The following is a 19,970-nucleotide window of genomic DNA, read 5'->3' on the forward strand; positions in this document are numbered from 1 at the left end:
TATATACTGTATATACGTCAATAAATAGATGAACTGTGTAACTATATACTGTAGGTAAACTATGCAAATTGGTTTTGGTATTCAAAATGGCCTTTTAGTATGGAAAAACTTTTCTGAAGTTAATATAGGCTTTGCTCAAGAGAAAAACAAACACCAAACCATTTGTTTTAATGATTTTGAAAGCCCTTCTTAGAAAGTACATTTTAAAGGCACAATATGTAATTTCCACCGCTAGAGGGCGCATATTCAAAATAAACAAAGAGACAAAGGTGTAGTTTGATGACGCTGTGACTGAGTGTGGAATCATGGGAGTTATCGTCTTCATCCCCACACAGCCGAAGCAATCCGACTGGACTCGGGCAGAAATCATGTTCATTGATGAGCTAATGATTTATTAACGTAGTAGAATGAAGCATGGTGAGGCTGAAAGCCGTCGAAGCGCAACGAGGCCGCTGAACGAGCGTGACACACGGCTCGAAAGCAGCGGAGCTTTTATTATGCCACAGTCGACCGCTTCTGCTCTTTCCGGTCGTGTGTATGTGTCTGTTTTATCATACTATATACGTTTGAAAGTTCTGTTATAATGCTACTCTGTGCGGTCGTCACCGGTCTAATAAAACGCATAACATATTAATGCGTCTTTGGTGTTTCCATGTATTCATCAAAACAAAACCGGAAATCGAGGGGTTATGACGTCATTGGCAGGCGACACAATGACACTATGGACACGGTCCATGTCACTAGTTAAAATTGCTTATTTCTCTGGATTTAAACATTCTTTGAAACATTTGGGATAATGTAAGTACACAAGTCAGCAAAATATATAACACTGTTCTAGTGGTTTTTGGATATTTTAATTAAAAAAATCTTACATATTGTGCCTTTAAAGTAGTGCTGATCAAGATGTGAGGTCTTGCTTACCCACTTTAGGACATTAAGTTCTTTGAAGATGTCCAATCCAATGATTCTTTCCACTGAACAAATGATGCATTAAACTCCCTTGTGGTGGCAGAACTACACCTGATTGTTATGGAGGTGATGAGGGACCCATTGATTTCAGGGTAGAACAAAAGTATCGAAGTCTGCGGCAGACTGAATGTCTTCAGTTGTTGTAGAAACGTCCCCTATTGAGCCATTTTGTTCTTTTTATAGAGGCAGTCTTTTCAGTTAATTTAAAGTTGTGTTTTTATAGCTCCCAAGAACTTGAAAAACTCAACAGTGCTGTTCAAGTCATTGATGCTAAAAGAAAACAGGTTTGGGGACTTTTGATCACATCTATAAATTTCACTGTTCATCTTCAGGTCAGTGTGAATGCTACAGTTATTCAGTCATAAAATATAAGGAATTCTGCATTAAAGATTATGGTCACCCTAGATTGCACTGGATAACAAGAAGAACAATATATATTCTGGTTTCTCTGTGATGCACACGTGCAAAATATGCTATGTCCGTGAGGAAGCATTGAAAAACCATTTCCTGTTCCTACGGATTGGTAAGACTAAGTGTAGGAGTAACTGGTGCAGTAATTCATAAGTTGCTGAGTGGAGGGGAAATACTGTCTATTGGAGGCCCCTCTAAAGGCTGCTGTTGCTGTCAGGAACAGACTCAAAGGATGTAGTACTACCTTAAATTTAAAGGCAGAATCAAGTATTAAATTCTCTCTCTTTTGAAATTGAGAATCTCGCTGTGGCTCACATGAGGTACGTGTAACTACAGAAATCAGATGGTTCTTTATATAAAATGTGCAATAACACCCAAACTATTTCTTCTAGAAGCCCCCTAAGACAAATATACTATCATTTTGAGCCAATACTCAGAAGATCCAATACAGAGCTAAAGTGTCCAGTCACTTTTTTGGCAACACCCCGACTGTGTAAAGTAAAAATCTCTTTTCTTGAAAGAGATTAGTGCTGCTGGGATAATATGAGGTCAGGTGTTAGCTGCTTGACATGGATCAAATAAAAAAGCAGTATACTTCAGATTGAAGCTCATTTAAAGGGATAGTTCACCCCAAAATGAACATTCTATCTACTCATGCTTATGTCATTCCAAACTTTTAAGACTTTGTTTCTTCTGTGAAACACAAAAGAAGATATTTTGAAGAATGTTCAGCTGTTTACATACAATGAAAGTAAGCAGGGTCCAAAACAACACTGGACCCTATGGTCAAAAAAAAAAAGAGAGAACATTTTCAAAATATTTTGTGATCATACAAGTTTGGAACTAATTAACATTTTGGGCTGAACTATCCCTTTAAGCAAGCCTTGGGGCTCTAAGAAAAGAAGGATCTTAATTAAAACAACACCTTTTTAAAGAGTAGACAGCTTAAACACAAATACTTACTTATGTATTTACCTATGTATTTCTGTTACAATCACATTTGACCAGTATTAGATTTCATATTTTGTTTTATTGTTGTACTATTGATTGCTTTCTTGCTGAGACATCACCACAATTGTCTCCTCAGACAAAGCAGCCCTACACACATCTGATTAGCTGACTATGAGACTTGGCAAACAAGCTACAGCTAATTTATCTATCTCAAGCACCTTTGGCTAAGAGCTCAATTCCCATAGGTAAATAGCCTGGCAAAGTAAACTATATTTATGATTACAGCAATAATTCAAAGCCGCAGATGTTGAATACAACATCTAGCAGTTGCCTGCCCTGTATTTGATATATTAAAACCACCCTTATGCGCATAACTGTGGTTTAGTGTTGCTTTCGTCAACGAAAATTATGACTAAATATCGTCGTCAACGAACCTTTATTACCTGACGAAAACGAGACGAGACGAAAATGCTGGTCATGTGACGATGACTATAATTAAATGTATAATGCAATATTGTTGACGAATAAAAACGAGACTAAATGTGGTTTACAAAATAAAAACTATGCTAAAATGTCTCTTAATTTTCGTTGACCAAAACGAGACGAAACGAAATGTTATAACGTTATTTCGTCTCTAACTAGCTATCTCACAATGTTTACATATGAATAAAAGCCTACATTAAAATCTGTCATATAAATTGGTCTCTTCATTAGAAATTAGCCTACTGATTGCCACCATTGATAGACACATTTCTTTTTAGACTAGAAAACATGACAGATGCCTTTTAATGATTTAAGGGCTATTGCTAATTGTCATTTTAATAGGGGGATATTATATGGGCAGTCCACCAAATTATTCTGCAACATTTCCAAAACATACACAAATCACATATTTCAAAGATTTCTTTTCATTAGACATCGTTAGGCACTTCTGAAGGAAGATTTACAGACCAGTACTAATTTGTTTCCACATTATTTGACAGGTTTAGTTAGTATAAAGATCTCATTGTTGGCAGACTATCAGCTCTAAAGCATACTGGAGCACTACATTTAAATATCTGCAGCTTCAACCACTAAGATACCTACAATAATACAGAAACCGATGCCTCTAGGGTTCTTCATGAATATTTATTGGTTTTGGACATGTGTATTTTTTCAGAGCAAGTAATGTTAGAACTGCCACATTTCAATAAGCCTGGGTAAAATAATAAAATGAATTTGTTGTTTTTTCAGTCAAGGAAACAATTTAATTGATTTATGGTGACAAGGAAAATATCTGTCTTACTCACTGGGCTGTAAAGATTTTAACTACCATTAAACACTGAACCCTTTCAGAATAAAATACTTTCTGAGCGTAAAGCATGAAAGCATGAAAGGACTCCCTCCATTAAAAGATTGTTGTGGTAAAGATTCTATCTCTAGCATCAACATCAGAACAATAATCTAATTTCTGCATCTATTTGTCTCCGTTATATTTTGCTTCCTTAAAGGGTTAGTTCACCCAAAAATTATGCTGCGTTTTACTCACCCCCGAGGCATCCTAGGTGTATATGACTTTCTTCTTTCAGACGAATCCAATCGGAGTTATATTAAAATGCATGCGCAAAACCGACCTCATACGTCATCCGCCCAGAACTGCTTCCATTTACAACAGTGAACGCAAACTAGATTCAAGTGATTATTACGTTTTGAATATGGATATTTTTCTTACAAAAACGCATCGATTCGCTACAGAAGGCCTTTGTTCACCCTCCGGAGCCGTGTGAGACACTTTTTTTATGGATAGGCGATTTTTATTTAAGTACTGAAGCAATGCAACACCCGCTGAGTACCATTAAACAGCTTGAAAGATCAAAGACAATTTTTAATATAACTCCGACTGGATTCGTCTGAAAGAAGAAAGTCATATACACCTAGGATGCCTCGGGGGTGAGTAAAACGCAGCCTAATTTTCATTTTTGGTGAACTAACCCTTTAATGTATTTCTGCAGATTTTGATGATGTAATTTCTATACAGATATAGGTCAGGTTTCACCTACATTGTGAGCACCAAATGTCCCTGCAAGATTAATAAAACATGAAATCACCTACAGTGTGGCACAACGAAGTGGCTTAATAAACATATTAAATATTAATATTGTAGAGTAAAAAAATAATGACCTAAAGTCTTGCAGAAAATCTAAAAATGTGAAAAGGTTTCTGTCTTGGGTTTGTGGGATAGAAAATATCATTAGCATTAATATAAAAACACTATACAAGTCAATGGAACATTCCCACTATGAAAGAAAATCTAAAGTGGTGTCTGGAAATGTTATTTTCTACTTTATGCATTGCTATCAAGGCATATTACTGACCTGTGACCCCTGTGGCATACGATGGCTTGCCTTCCATTTCATCTTTGATTGCTTGCACGCCTATCTGATATTCTGTTCCTGGGTTGAGGCCTGAAAAACACACATTCATGTTGTTCTCACTACACAGCTACTGAAGTCAGTACACTCTGAAGCTTAGGGACCTGTGACTGCAGATGGATGAATAACAGCAGACTGACCTACAATGGTGTGCTTGGTTCTGGCCTCTTGGCTCATTGCCACGTTCTCCTGTCCTCCCTGACCATCAGGGCTAGCATGGGTCAATTTGAAGTAGTCCAAGGCAATTGCAGGGTTCTTCCAGTCCACCTGGATAGAGTCCTCTGTCTGGCCCAGCACTTTGATTCCTTCAACACCAGAGACCTCTGAAGAGAAAACCAGATTGGGGCAATATCTGTTATGGACAGTAAACAGCAAACAACTTAATGGTGCACTAAGTTGTTTTTAGCTGTTTCACTGTGCAATATGACAACTGTGTATAATCAGACATGTATCAGAACTTTGAGGTTGATAAGATTTCAATGGCTGCATTTATTTGATCAAAAACATTGTGAAATATTTTTATGATTTAAAATAACTGTTTTCAATTTTAATATATATTAAAATGTAATTTATTCCTGTGATGACAAGAATGATTTTTCAGCAGCCATTACTCTAGTCTTTAGTGTCACATGATCCTTCAGAAATTGATATGCTGACTGATATGCTAATATGCTGATTTGGTGCCCAAGTAACATCTTATTATTATCAAAGTTTAAATCAGTTGCTGCTTAATTTGTTCTTAATTCTACAGTGATTCTGTGTACAGACTTTTAGGATACAAATGAATGCAAATCCTTTGCCATTTCTTTCGTATTTTTGATTGGATGCCTTCTGTTGACTCTTCTTACAAGCATCCATCCTCAACATTCTGCCACCGGATGACAGAAATTAGTTGCAGCCAAGTATTCTACCACTTCAGACTGAGCTACACTTCTCATGTGAGAAGGAAATGCTTTCAGACATTCAAACTCTCTGTTAACCAGTGACAGACAGTGTCCCATGCTGGTCATTCATCTTTGTCATCACATCCAGATGATCAGCACTTTCTCACGGGAGCCTAATGTGCTGTGGGAAATGTATGACTGACCACATCAAAATGCTCATCCCATTGTTGCACAACCGTAAACATTCATTTCCATGAAAATGTGTTTTTGGCTTTTCATTGAACTCTACAAGCTTAGTTACATCTGGCCTTATAATGAACACAAATACCACTGCTTGTTTGCTGCTATGACAAAGCCATTTTACTGAACTGAAATGGACTGAATTTCTTTGTTTACGAAGCATTAAGACACATAACATCTATTTTAAGCTTTAAATCAATAATTAAACCCTCAATACTGCATGATTACCAGTATATTTGTAGTATTTTAGGCAATTGTTCTTACCAGTCGTAGCCACTATCTCATCAGATTCACTGTTAATGCCCCTGATGACAGCGTACACCTGCACTATGTATGTGACTCCAGCTCTGAGGCCTGTGATTAGGTAGGAGTTTTTCGTGTTTTCCACCTGGACCTCTTTAATGGCTCCCTCGTCTCCCTTTGGATAGTAGGACAGGATGTAGTACTCGGCTCCTCTCACAGACTCCCACTCCACCAGCAGAGATACATCTGTGACTTTGATCAGACGGAGGCCTTTTGGTCCTAGAACTGAAGTATGAAGAAATGTTGTCAATGAGCATTATTTTACATCAGATGATTTACTAGTTGTCTATGCATTGGGGTCCTTTTTATTAATTATTAATTTGTTCAACCAACCAACAATGACAAACAGACCAAAATATAAGTCAGTATTCACTGACAATGTTCATAGTCAGTGACAGTATAATTAGATCTTTCAGATTCATAAATGAATCATTCAGACCTTTTTTTTATTGGATCGACTCATTCAAAAGACCTGACTCAAAAGAACAATTGATTCACAAATCAAGCATTGCTCCTCTTATGAACTCTCATGAAAAAACCAAGGAGAGATTTTCGGCTTGACAGCCCCTATCCCCATTTACTTTCATTATATTTAAAAGAGTGGTCAAAACCACATAGTTCACCCACATAGTTGGGTGAACTATTCCTTTAAAAGTTTCTACTTCCCAGTTCTCTTCTTTAATTTCTAAAGCTTGTTCACATTTATACAGCTTCCCAAATACCAAGTGATCTTAAGGTTTACTGAACGTCTGAGTTGGCTATTCTATGGAGATTTTCATTCTGGATACTTTGTGGTTTGAGCCTCCATCAATAAGTAGGGATCTTAACAAAACTGCACATCAGAGTAGGAATGAAAAGAGGGGAGGCCCCAGTAGCAAACCAGGAGCCCCAGAGTCAGACAGTCAGCAGCCCATGGAGCGAAGTTTCCATTAACACCTTATCCACCAACTTATAGGGGGAAAAAATAAAGGATTTAAGGAAACTGCAAGAGAAAAAAAAATCAGGGAAATCCATGAGGGGGAGAAAAGTGTGCTGTGGACACTGCATTACCCAGGAAAGAATGAACAGCAGGTTTGGACATTCTTCCACATGGCAAGCGGGCAGGAAGTCAAATGTTTTCCTTCAGTTCTGCAGGAGGCTTTCCATCCAGTGGCAGTTAATATGGCCATTTTTGCTGTTCTCTCCCGGGTTTGCCAGTAACAATTTCACCAGTAAATAATATCCCAAAAAGGCCTGCTGAACTAATGAACTATCAGCCAGCTGGAAAGAAAGAATAAGTGCCGGAAATGCGTGTTCCCACTGATTGATTGTAAGGGCTAACCAATGCAATCAAATTACAATTACAACACAGTTCTGTTTGGACTTGGACAAACTTGAATAAATCAACAGTGGTGGTTCTTCAAGCCAGAGAAACATCTGTCTGATGCTTAAAGCAACTTTAAATAAGTATAAATGCACTTTTAATTACATTTTATTGATGATCTATTGTGTTCAGGACTATATATATATTTTTGAACAACAAAACTGTAGTCACTTTTTCTGCAGTGACTAAGCCTGTGGCAGCAGCAGTAGGTACAGTAAATCTAATCTTCAACATTTGTTGATCTACCATTAAGACATCCACCAAAATCCACTAGACTCATTGTGGTCAGAACAAAGTTGCCACGCTGATCTTTTGATGATCGACCACATTTACGATTAACGTAGAATTGTTTCATAGTGTTTTCTCTGTTTTTCATACAGGTTTAATCTGTGTGAGTTTGTAATCGCTTCCACGTAATCCAGTAGGTCTAGACTTAATAAATTTCTTCATTTATTCACTACCGTTCAAAAGTTCAGGGTCAGTAAGATTTTTGTTGTTGTTGTTGTTGTTGTTTTGAAAGAAATTTCTGAAGGATCATGTGACACTGAAGACTGCAGTAATGGCTGCTAAGTCAGCTTTCCCATCACAGGAATAAATTGCAAATTAAACCATATTAAACTAAAAAAGAGTTGCTTTAAATTGTAATAATATGTCACAATATTCTGAATGTATTTTTGATAATAATAATAATAATATTAATAATAATAATAATAAATGCAGTCTTGGTGAGAATAAAAAAATCTTTCAAAAACATTAAAAAATCTTAATGTATATAAAATGCTTTTGAAAGTAATATTTTTTGTACTGTTTTATATTCACACATTTCTGTCAATTTTTACTCCATTCTGCCAGGCGCATAATATATTAATTGCAAAATAGATGCATACAAATAATTTTGGCCATTGTTTTGGTTATTAAAAGTACTGGAGCATTCAAACTCTAATAAATATCTCGTAATATAATATCCCTATATTTTGTATTGCTTCTAGTGTTCATGGTATAACCTTTAACGCATCATCCTAGAATCCATGTAAGATTTTACAAGTCAGACATCCCCATATATGCAAGAAAGAGTGTGGTTTAATAATGATGGCAGTTCCCTATAGCGTTAGATATGGAAAATCTTTCAGACAAGCTATGGACAGCTGAAACCCTCGAGTAATATTCCGAAGCCAATTAGTGTCAAGATCATGAGACTGTAACACCCTAATTGATCTGTTTGACTAGTTTGCAGTGCTTGCTCTTACCTCCCTACTATTATCATTCTTGGAGTAAATAACACTGTGCCCTAACTCCCCTAAGAAACCATTTCAGAAGTGTTAACACAGATGATATGTCACACCCTAAGGCTCTGGCCATGGCTAATGTTTTTTGAAGCTCAGCTCATCTATCCATGCATTCCAACTCTGAGGCACTCCACTTCTATCTGAAGGTCTGAGGGCGAAACATGTGGAAAAGAAAAGGATTGATGAAAAACAATTCCCTTGTGCTAATGAGGCCTATCTTTTACTGTTTTCTTCAGCAGGAGACTGAAAAACAAGTTAATAAGAGTTAATAAGAGCAAATTAACTACCTCAAAGTGTTCAATTAGTTCTTAGTTGTTCATTGGAAAATTATAGGAGTAGCAGTAAGTTTACTTTGTAAATGTTGAAGCTTGAACTAGAAAAGGTTCCACTTTGTTTTCTTCCAAAGGCCTCTAAAAGAAAGTGTACATTTAAGACTGAGGCTTTTTTTTTTTTAAGTTGTAAATTAAACAAAGATTATTGGAGTATGTTTTGCAAGATTTTTATTTATTTTTATTCATTTATTAATTTATTTTTTAGTTTATCTACTTCAAAATGTATTGTTTAATTCAATGTTACTTGCTGTTTTTTTTAATTGTTTGTAAAAATGTACTAGCAGTTTCAGAGTGAAAATTGTTTCCACACCAAATTTGCTTCAGCATTATTTACTTTATTTTATTATTTTTTTTTTTTTACATCGTAGGTAAATATAACAAACAGGTTAATAGTTGCAATAAGGGTTGGAATCTGAGAAACAGTTTTTTTTTAGACCAAATCATTCTCGTTTCTATAAACAATTCTTGCGCATGTATTCCTCTGTCAATGTGGACAGAATTACACCGTACTGAAATACTCTGAAAAAGTTCATTCCATGGCACTGCAACATCGCTACTGAATCTACAGTGAGAAACAGACAGCGTGACAAGTGTAGTCCAATTTACGAATTAAAATTATTAAAAGATTTTTTTTAGTGAATCAAGCACATACAGCACAATCGGGACATTTAGATTCTGGTCAGAATTTCCTGTAAACCAACTTAGTATAATCTTACCCATGGAGCAGTCGATTCCAAAGAATCCCTCATCGCAGATGCACTGTCCATCCACGCAGCGTCCATTTCCTATGCAGTCATTAGGACAGGTGGCGACACTGCAGTCTTCTCCTGAGAATCCACTAAAGCACACGCATTTGCCATCCACACAGTGGCCTTTGTCTTTGCAGTCGTTAGGGCATGTGAGCTGGCTGCAGTCATGGCCGGTGTAGCCTTCATAGCAGACGCAGCGTCCGTCAACACAGCGGCCATTATCATTGCATTCGTCAGGGCAGGATGAGATGGAGCAGTTTGGACCCTCCCAGCCTGGGTTACACTTACAACTGCAAGAGTCCTGCTGGTATGTGCCATGCCCACTGCAGCTAGTGTCCACACCTAGCAAAGGAGAACATATTGCACCTGCTCTGATAAGGTCACATAAAATGGGATTTTGGAGGTTGGGGAACTCTGAAATCTGTGATTCTTCACCCTGGTCCATATATCTATTTCTCTTTATAAGGCCTATACAGTTTCTTTGAAGTGACAAACGTTTTTTCTTGTTAAAATTCACACTTTTTAGGGTTATATACATTTTTTTTTATTTCAGTTCAATGGTATTCCTTTCAAAAATTCAAAATTCAAATTTGAATTTTAATTCTAGCTCCTGCTTGATACCTTCATTCAAATTCAGTTCAAATTCACAAATTGAACTAGAATTTTAAAAAAGCATAATATTTTAACTTTTTTAATCAAATGTGTCACATTCACAGTCTATATTACAGATGCATGTACTTATAAAGGCTGGGGTCTAAGTGCAATATAAGTCACATGTGATAAGGGACGCATAAGACAATAGTAAGTCACTGCATTTTGCACTTTTTTCATTATGCACTAAAATATTAAACTATGCACTAATTTAAAAAATAAAAACTGTATTTTTGCAGAATATTTTAGCCTGAATTGATTCGACTAGGTTATATTTGAGGCGTATTCAGATATATATATGGTTCACAGTACCAAATCAGGTAGCTTGATTTTTAGTTTTAAAAAAATCAGGGAAAAATCTCCAGGTTTGTACTAATACCTGACCCTCCTCTGCAGCAGCCCTGAGCGCATTGGCTCTTTAGGTAGGTGACTTCCTCCTCCAGGCCATTTACACGGTACAGCAGGGCTTTGAAGTCTTCGGAATCTGCACATCCACAACCAGCCGACTGCAGACGTATGTTGTGCTTGAAGACAATGTCATTCTCTCCATCCATTGTGACTAACTGTCCTTCTGAGGCCTGGTCCTGGGAAAGCTGAGCCACCTGAGAACCCTGCTTACAACCAGAATCAATCCTGTAGACATGGCTGAATGTGACTTCTTTCTCTGCAGGACCCACCTCCTCAGAGAGCACAAGACGGGACACCATAAAGAACGACCCTAGAAGGAAGAGGCCTCTCTTCAGCCGGTTGAATCTTACAATCATGGTTTCTGAAAGAAAGCAGAAAGACGTGAACCCTTGGAGAATCTTATGATGATTGTGTGGTTCAATTTACAAGCATTTCTTTCTTAAAATATCAAACTTTCCTTATGGTTTGCGGTCTCACCTTCCAGTAAGGAGCTTGATTTGCATGCTGCACACATGAAAATCAATGCGCAAGACATCACATTATGTTTAATGGAGCGCAATCTGTTTTATAAGGCCAGTGTTATAGATGTCTGATCCTACAGTAGGAACTGTTTGCCAAGCACATTCCATCCAAACCGTTAATTGCACATCCACAACCACGAGGGCTTCTGGGAGCAGAGAACCCTTCTAACTAAATGATGTAATCCCCATGACAATGATGTCATTCAAAGCTTTTAATACATCTCTATTTAAAAGTAGGATGTTTTATAACAGAGAAAATGCATGCTTAGAAAGAGCCACCTGGGGTTTGTTGTGTAAAAAGAATCTTGATGTGGCAAAAGAGTTTTCTGTTAAAAGTCTGATCATGTAGTTTATACAGTACTAAAGTTAATTATAATTGATAAATTAATAATGTAGATCTTTTTAAATTACTTGATAAATTACAGCGTTCTTATATAACCACTGTAATAAATTTTAGAACAAATTTATTATAAAATATATTTGTTATTAAATATTAAACAATACATTTTAAATTATATTAAATAATATAAATAATATTTTAGTTATTTAAATAACTGTTTAAATGTCATTTTTGATGCATACTTCTAATGGTCCAGTATGAATAAGAGCATACCTCTATAAATATAAATATATAAATAAAATAAAATTTTTTTTTAAAAAACATAAATCTAGCATGGTCCAGTATAAGGACAAAAAATTATTACATCATTAACACACATAACCGCTCTAATAAATTTTAGATCTAACTTATTATAAACATATTACATTTTTAATAGTATTTATGAAATAACAAATATTGATTTTTATTAAATAATATAATTAAAATAATACATAATATTTCAGTCATTTAAATAACTGTTTAAATGTCTATTTTTGATACATACAACTATTGGTCCAGTATAAAGATCTAGAATAGGATCTAGGGCATACCTCTATTAATATAAAATATAAATATAAATGTAAAATACAAAAACTATATAATAATTATCCAATCTAGCATCAGATTGTCATAGATAGACAGCACACATAACTTTTTTTTTTTTTTTTTTTCCTGAATGCATACAGAAGATTAGATAAAGTCTTACATTAGACTATATTTAACCTTGACTGCATTAGATATATAGCTTGGAGTTAGAAAACTAAAATTGAGACATACATGCACTTTTATTATTATAATCATTTTTGGGAAGGTTTTTAAATGTGAACATCAAATTGCACACATACTGTATCTATCCATTATGCGATGTAAAGGCGAGGGCCCTTGTGAGCCCACAGGACCTAAAATGACACTCATCTACTCTGCTTTTAAAGCCAAATAGTTTCACTGACATTGCATAACCTATGAAAACAAGACATTAATGACTCAAAGCCACTTTACCTTTATGGAATTTATTTCTTTATCAATCACAGGCTCTGATAATAAACCACGACACTGTGATATTGTGATACTGACAACCAGACAATTACAGTAAATGGCTTAACATTTCAGCGTGTGCTTGCACCACAGTACTCAGTGTAATTGAATTTGTCTTCTTTTTTTTCACCATTTATTCATTCCATGCTTTGTTTTGAACATTAAGGAAATCTTTGTAAATGTGGCGCTTAAATATAAACATGGAACAACACACATCAAAGTCCAGAAGCAGATGTGGAATGGCAGAAATGCTGAAATGAGAAGACAGAGCATTCCCTCAGGACCAAGGTAGAAATGTGAACAGAAGCACAGAAAAATCTGGAGCTCATGCCACACAGATCAACCAACTGAACAGAAAACATTGCTGGCGGCTGTTGTTTTTGACAGATTCTCTTTTGCAGATGTGGAGAGCTATTCCATTGCATTAGTCTGAGAAGACAGAATGCTAACGGCCATTCTGTGTTCATAAATTACCAAATAATAACTTTAAATAAACCAATAAAACAAGATGAATCATCCACTAAATCCAAAATGTCCCATCCAGCCAATGCAACCCAGATTCATATCAATACATGTGCAATAATCAACCTCAATACTTACAACAAGAACAACAGCAACAGCACAAACAAAATGCCCACACAGATCAAAACAATAATCCTATAACAATAACTACATAACAAATCACCAACACAGTTCATATGAAATAGTTTATTAAAGTCAGTTAAGAAGTTTGTGACTATTTGGGGAAATAATGTTGGTCTAACGTGTTTTTTATGTAGATTCAAAGCAATTCACATCTGTGACTCAAAAGGGAATGTGCACTGGAACAAAATATTTCCTTCTGCATTATCTCTTCTAATTGATACGTCTAAATAAGGATATTCAACTCACTGGGTAACATTTAAATACTTAACTACTGAACTCAAACAGGCAGGAGAGTCTCTCCATGACCTCATGGACTCCCTGATGCTTATTAGATTGGATGGTGCAGTATTAAGGCGCAGAGTGGTGAGGTCCATGACGTCCTGCCGTAGCCCATATCACAGGCCCAGACACCACACATATGCTAGAGCTGCAAGGCCCTTTGAGGGTCTTTATTTCATGTGCACCATTTCTTTTTGCTCTTTTATTTATCTTGGAAAGGACACTGGAAAAGCCTGCCAACTCTCTTCTTCCACCGCTACTGAGAGGATGATTGAGCCTGCATGCACATACATAAACACACAAAAAAGATGCTATGTTTCTACCACAGTAATTGAACAGACAATACAAATTGCCATGCAACAACCACAAAATACTTATTGCCCACATTTTGCATGTGACTGGCCAATGTATGACATCAAAATTGCTGAGCACATTCCAAGAATTGCTCATGAAGTTTCACTCTTAACTTTTTTTTAAGGACACTGGAAATGTGTGTGTGTGTGTGTGTGTGTGTGTGTGTGTGTATACACACACATACATGCATGCATAAATACAGTTAGATAGATAGATATTCTTTAAAAATATAATTACTCAGAATTTCTTCTAGCAAAATTAACATAAGATATAAAGAGCATTTAATATTAATATTAATAATAGTTAATATTAGTGATATTAATTATTTTCTTTTATAGGTAGGAAGGTATCAAAAATAATTTTAAAATAAATCTAAAATAATAATTTGTTTGAAAAAAATATATATTAGTTAAAACTATAATAAAAAAAATCTCATGATTCTCACCCAATGAACTTAACTGTAAAAAAGAGAAAATAATAATAATAAATATGCATCATATTTTATACATATAATTTATAAAATATATAATAATTTCTTTCTTAGTAATATTATTCCCAGAAAAAAATAACCTTATTTTTTATCATTTCTTTCAGCAAAATTAGTATAATATATTAAGAATAGTTCATATTAATATTAACATTAATAAGAGTTAAAATTAGTACCCGTTTTCATCTTAAATATTGCTAATAATACAATTAGAAAATATATATTTATAATAATAATAATAATAACAACAAAAAGTTTTTTGTTTTTTTTTCATCATTACCTTGAATTTTACAAGTATTTGCCAATTTACACACAGTGATGTTCGAAAATTTATCTTCCATACCCAGTGAACATTTCAGCAAGCCATGCCCAATGAAATCTCTGCAACAAGATGTTTAACAGAGTCTGGTTCAAGACAGAAGAGATGCAGGCTGCTAAGTGGCTGTTGGCTGTTTTCTGTTGGATCTCAACACCAAGTCAAAATATAAGCTTTCAACGCTATGACTGGGACTCATTCATAGCTTTTAGGAACTACAAGGGCAAAGACCTACAAGCAATACGGAATACAAATAGACTGTGAACAGCATAAATCACATTCTGAGTTAGGAATAAATTGAGTGAGGTAGAGGGCGGGAAAACAGAGAGCCAGACTGTGCCGTGCCATGCCCTCTCCTCTCCTGAGACACATTAGGAAGACGACAAACACAGTCTGTTCCTCTGCATCTAAAGCAGAGCCCCAGTTGCACCATTAGGAATGAGATTCAGGGCTTACCAATGCAGAAAGAGAAGAGGTGGAGAGGTGAGGAGTGCAGACTGCAAGCCACAAACATGCAACACTAGTGAGTTTCTCCTTTGCTCTTCAGCTGATGAGAGCTGAAAGCAATTAAGCTTAGATACAGACTCATTTCCTCTCCTCTGTATTTACCACTGGAGAATGAAACCACAGTAGCCTTACAGGATCTTTCAGATTCCTAAAACTGACTCTGTTCGCCTGTATTGTGTTATGTGCAGGCAGCATATAATAAACCTCCAGTGGGCTGCGTGCAACATCTGCTGTTCATCTGATCTGGGCTTCTGATAATACCTGAAGCCAACACAGTAGCTTTTACTCTTAATCTGCCAGACGAGAAGGATGTAGCTTAGATCTTGTGTAAAAGTGGGGTCCGGACAGGTTAAGCACTAAGCATATGCCTTGGAAAAAAGCATAGAGAGGGAACGAGCAAGAAATAGTGACTGTTGACAGTCACAGAAAACAACCATGTTTTTTCTCTTATAGCAGGTAGGAAGATTTTTTTTTTAATTGACAGATACCCTATCAATACACAATACGAAACAATATTAATTAACTTTAAATTAAATATAAAATATAAAATAATTTGTTTGAAAAAAAATAATTATTAAAAAAAAACACTTGCTCTGCACCGCACCTGACTTCAAATACATTTTTCCACTATGCATTGTCCATTGGGACACATATGTTATCTTGTCAAGACTGGGACACCCATTGCTTCACAAGATTTATGAATCAACTGGTCAATTTAAGCACTATTTATTGAAATGAAGCTGTTTGTCCTTTCAAAACAGAGATTATTGTCTTAAATGACAAATCACTATGGATGGTTTCAGTGTATGTGTCTAAAAATTATACATTTAGCAATAATCCTTAGTACTGAGCATGAACATGAAACAGTAGCAAAAATATAAAAAGAAAAGAAAAGGTAACACTTTATTTCGATAGTCCACTTTAGACATTCTATTAACAGTAAGTAACTTTGCAACTACATGTCAACTAGCAGTTAGTAGAGTATTAGTAGACTGTCTGCTTAATATCTTCTAACACTTTCTTTGTCAACATTCTACTAACCCTAAACCTACCCTAACAGTCTACTCTGAGAATTAGTTGACATGTAGTTGACATATAGTTACAAAGTTACTTATAGTTAATAGAATGTCTAAAGTGGACTATCGAAATAAAGTGTAACCTTACTATTTATTGAAATGAAGCTGTTTGTCCTTTCAAAACAGAGATTATTGTCTTAAATGACAAATCACTATGGATGGTTTCAGTGTATGTGTCTAAAAATTATACATTAGCAATAATCCTTAGTACTGAGCATGAACATGAAACAGTAGCAAAAATATAAAAATAAAAGAAAAGGTAACACTTTATTTCGATAGTCCACTTTAGACATTCTATTAACAGTAAGTAACTTTGCAACTACATGTCAACTAGCAGTTAGTAGAGTATTAGTAGACTGTCTGCTTAACACTTAAGACTATCTTCTAACACTTTCTTTGTCAACATTCTACTAACCCTAAACCTACCCTAACAGTCTACTCTGAGAGTTAGTAGACATGTAGATGCAGATTAATGAGAATTAGTTGACATGTAGTTGACATGTAGTTACAAAGTTACTTATAGTTAATAGAATGTCTAAAGTGGACTATCGAAATAAAGTGTAACCAAAGAAAAATTCAAAAGTTAAGAATGCACTGTATTAGTGCAATATTTCTATGTGATCTGACCCTTAAAAAATATATTACTTAAATTTGATTCAGACATGTTAAATAAAAAAACCTTGTAGATGAATAAAACTAGTTAATTTAGATGTTATCACATAAAGTACATGTTTAGATTACCTGTCAAAACATGTTTACAGTGTTGAATATTCATAATTAGCGAGAATTGGCAAATTAGAAAAAAAAATACCAAGCAATTAATTAAAATAAAGTTAAAAAATAAATAAAAAATTCTAAATCACTGCATGAAATCTACCCCCACAAACATCATAATATAATTTAATGTCAATTCAACAGAAAATTTTTACAGCTGCCAAAAAGTTCATGCACAGGCAATAATGAAGCTGTTGATGCCTTACCCGAGAATATCGCCTGCCACAGTATTATCCCTGCTCACTGACGCACGCCTATTAGTGCAAGCACCTGTTTACAAGCTCAGACTGGGCATACAGGGCCCTCCTGACCAACAATGTCTCGAGTCCTCCAACTCTCTGCCTTCAAACAGTTTAAATGTCCTCAGTGCAGCCATGAGCCAATGGCCAGCCTGGGTGTGGCTACCTCCAAAACTCCACCATAGAGGACAGAACTGAGGGAGGTAATGAGACTCTTCTCTGTTGTACATTGTCTGGAACTTATTTCAATACATATTCTATTCAACACAAACTTAACAAGAGTGGTCCACACATACCACCAGCTCTCGCAGGTAGATTTTAATGAACACATTTTTTTTTATGTCAAGGATTTTCTTACAGTAGCAGCACTAATCAATCTGTTTTCCAGGAATTGTGATATATAGCTTCTGACGGGCATGTAGAGCCAAAATCAACAAAGTCCTCCTGAGCTTGAATACAGCACCAAACTACATGGTTACAGGAGCAATATTTTTATATGTCCTTTCCACACATTTTCCTCTTGATTCAAAAACTGGAATAACTTTACAAATGGAAACTAATTCCTAATCTAATTTACACCTTTTGGTTTTGTGCTGTCCATGAAACATGTTCAATGCAGTGCAACATCCAGAAACATAAAACAAAATCCACACAAATGTATGTTCAAAGTAATAAACTTAAGCATAACTACCATAACAAAAACTGTGTTAAACATGCATCTTGATTTTTTCCCCTGCTGCACTCAAACGAATCAAAACAATACACATACACTGTAATTTTTTTTTTTTCAATATTGTAAATAAAACTGTGGAAGCACGTTTTACAAGAAAATACTATTTCAGTCTTTCTATTCTATGTGTTACTTGCCGATTCTTTGTAATTAATAGTGAAATTTACTAGCAGTTTCTGAGTAAAAACTGTTTCTGCGCCATTTTGTTTCAGTGTAACAATAAATAAACAAACTATGCAGCAATTTTTTTATTAATTTGTTTTGAGAACTCATATTTTTCTGTCAGCCTATAATCAAGATTTTAAGTGGAACGGACCAGCAATTGTCAGAAGTCATCACTAAGGTTATTTGGCTATAATTTCCCAGGCATCTGTTGATCTCTGGGTGTTGCGTTACAGAGAGGTAAAACACTTGGGCTGAAACTGGAGTAGGCCAGGTGTAATGTTTTTTAAAGAGAAGCAGGGGTCCAGCTTTATACATAATGTGGTTGTATATTCTTGCTCAGACAGATAGCAACAGCAGTAGTTTCCTCTTGGAACACTTTCAAAGGATGTCATCATTGAAAAAAAAAATCACAATTACAGACTCGGTCCTACAGCAGCTATGACAAACTCAATGTTTCATTTGTTAACGGCTAAAATTAGAGCCTGAGAACTATAAAAAAAAATCTTTGGCACACCTGATTGTCTCCATAAATATCTGGATACTTTCACATGTGGTTGGAATATGTAGGGCATAAAAGAGAACAGGGAGAAATTGTTCAGTAGTCAGGAAATGTCCAGCTGTATGCTGAAAAAAAAAGTCAGTTTACAGTACCCTTCACTCAGCAGTGATTCTCTGAATAAGTGATTGTGTGCATGTCTATGTCTTTAATTACAGCTGGAAAACACAGTAAACACTGTTACTACCGGTTTTAATTACATGCAATTCTGCTTTTTGGGAAATGATTTGCAGACTGCTACTGCAGTACTATGGTTTGAATACTGGGAAAAAAGGCAGACTTAAGGTATGGTAAGATTTAAGTCCGTACATAGTAATGTATAATGATACTAATACAAAATGTATTCTATTTCAACATTTTACACAAATGTTATTTTTTACACAAATTTCATTGTTTGCTTGTTTTTGATTGCGTAATACGCATCTATACTTAAACAATGGCTAGATTAAAGGAAAAGTTCACCAAAAAAATGAATATTCTGTCATCATTTACTCACCCCCATGTCATTCAAAACTGTATGACTTTTTTCTGTGGAACACAAAAGAAGAAGTTAAACAGAATCATACAACGAAAGTGAATTGTGAAGGCACACTAAAAACATCATAAAAGCATATTTGCTACATTCCAAATCTTCTGAAACCATATGATAGCTGTGTGAGGAACATTAAGGAGGGAATTTAATGGAATGGTCACCATTTGCTTTTTACTGTATTGAAAAGAGCCTTGCACACATGTTGCCTTGCATGTTCTGCTATAAATAACAAGAAAGTTTAAAAAAAAAAAAAACTCTTTTGGAGTCAAGCAAAACGTCACCGGGCCCACTCATCGTTTTAATCATATGCTAGATTTAATTATATCGCATGGAATTGATCTTACTGATATAGATATCGTACCTCAAAGTGATGATGTTACTGACCATTTCCTTGTATCGTGCATGCTGCGTATTACT

General features: G+C 35.3%; 1 protein-coding gene across 2 annotated transcripts in view; it reads right to left on the reverse strand.

Moving 5' to 3' along the window:
- The window catches only part of LOC107726927 (tenascin-N-like), a 27,242-nt gene extending 9,598 nt beyond the window's left edge, over nucleotides 1-17,644 (reverse strand). For both annotated transcript variants that reach the window (XM_016536620.1, XM_016536619.1), the window contains exons 1-6: nucleotides 17,538-17,644; nucleotides 10,930-11,319; nucleotides 9,867-10,241; nucleotides 6,131-6,394; nucleotides 4,883-5,065; nucleotides 4,686-4,775 (exon numbers count right to left, since the gene is read on the reverse strand). In XM_016536620.1, the coding sequence (XP_016392106.1) occupies nucleotides 4,686-4,775; nucleotides 4,883-5,065; nucleotides 6,131-6,394; nucleotides 9,867-10,241; nucleotides 10,930-11,314 (1,297 nt within the window). In that variant the 5' untranslated portion in view covers nucleotides 11,315-11,319; nucleotides 17,538-17,644. The remainder of the gene's footprint in view (nucleotides 1-4,685; nucleotides 4,776-4,882; nucleotides 5,066-6,130; nucleotides 6,395-9,866; nucleotides 10,242-10,929; nucleotides 11,320-17,537) is intronic.
- Between the last annotated feature and the right edge of the window lie 2,326 nt (nucleotides 17,645-19,970).

Source organism: Sinocyclocheilus rhinocerous, unplaced genomic scaffold, assembly GCF_001515625.1.
Source record: "Sinocyclocheilus rhinocerous isolate Xijiao unplaced genomic scaffold, SAMN03320098_v1.1 scaffold606, whole genome shotgun sequence".
Classification (NCBI taxonomy): domain Eukaryota; kingdom Metazoa; phylum Chordata; class Actinopteri; order Cypriniformes; family Cyprinidae; genus Sinocyclocheilus; species Sinocyclocheilus rhinocerous.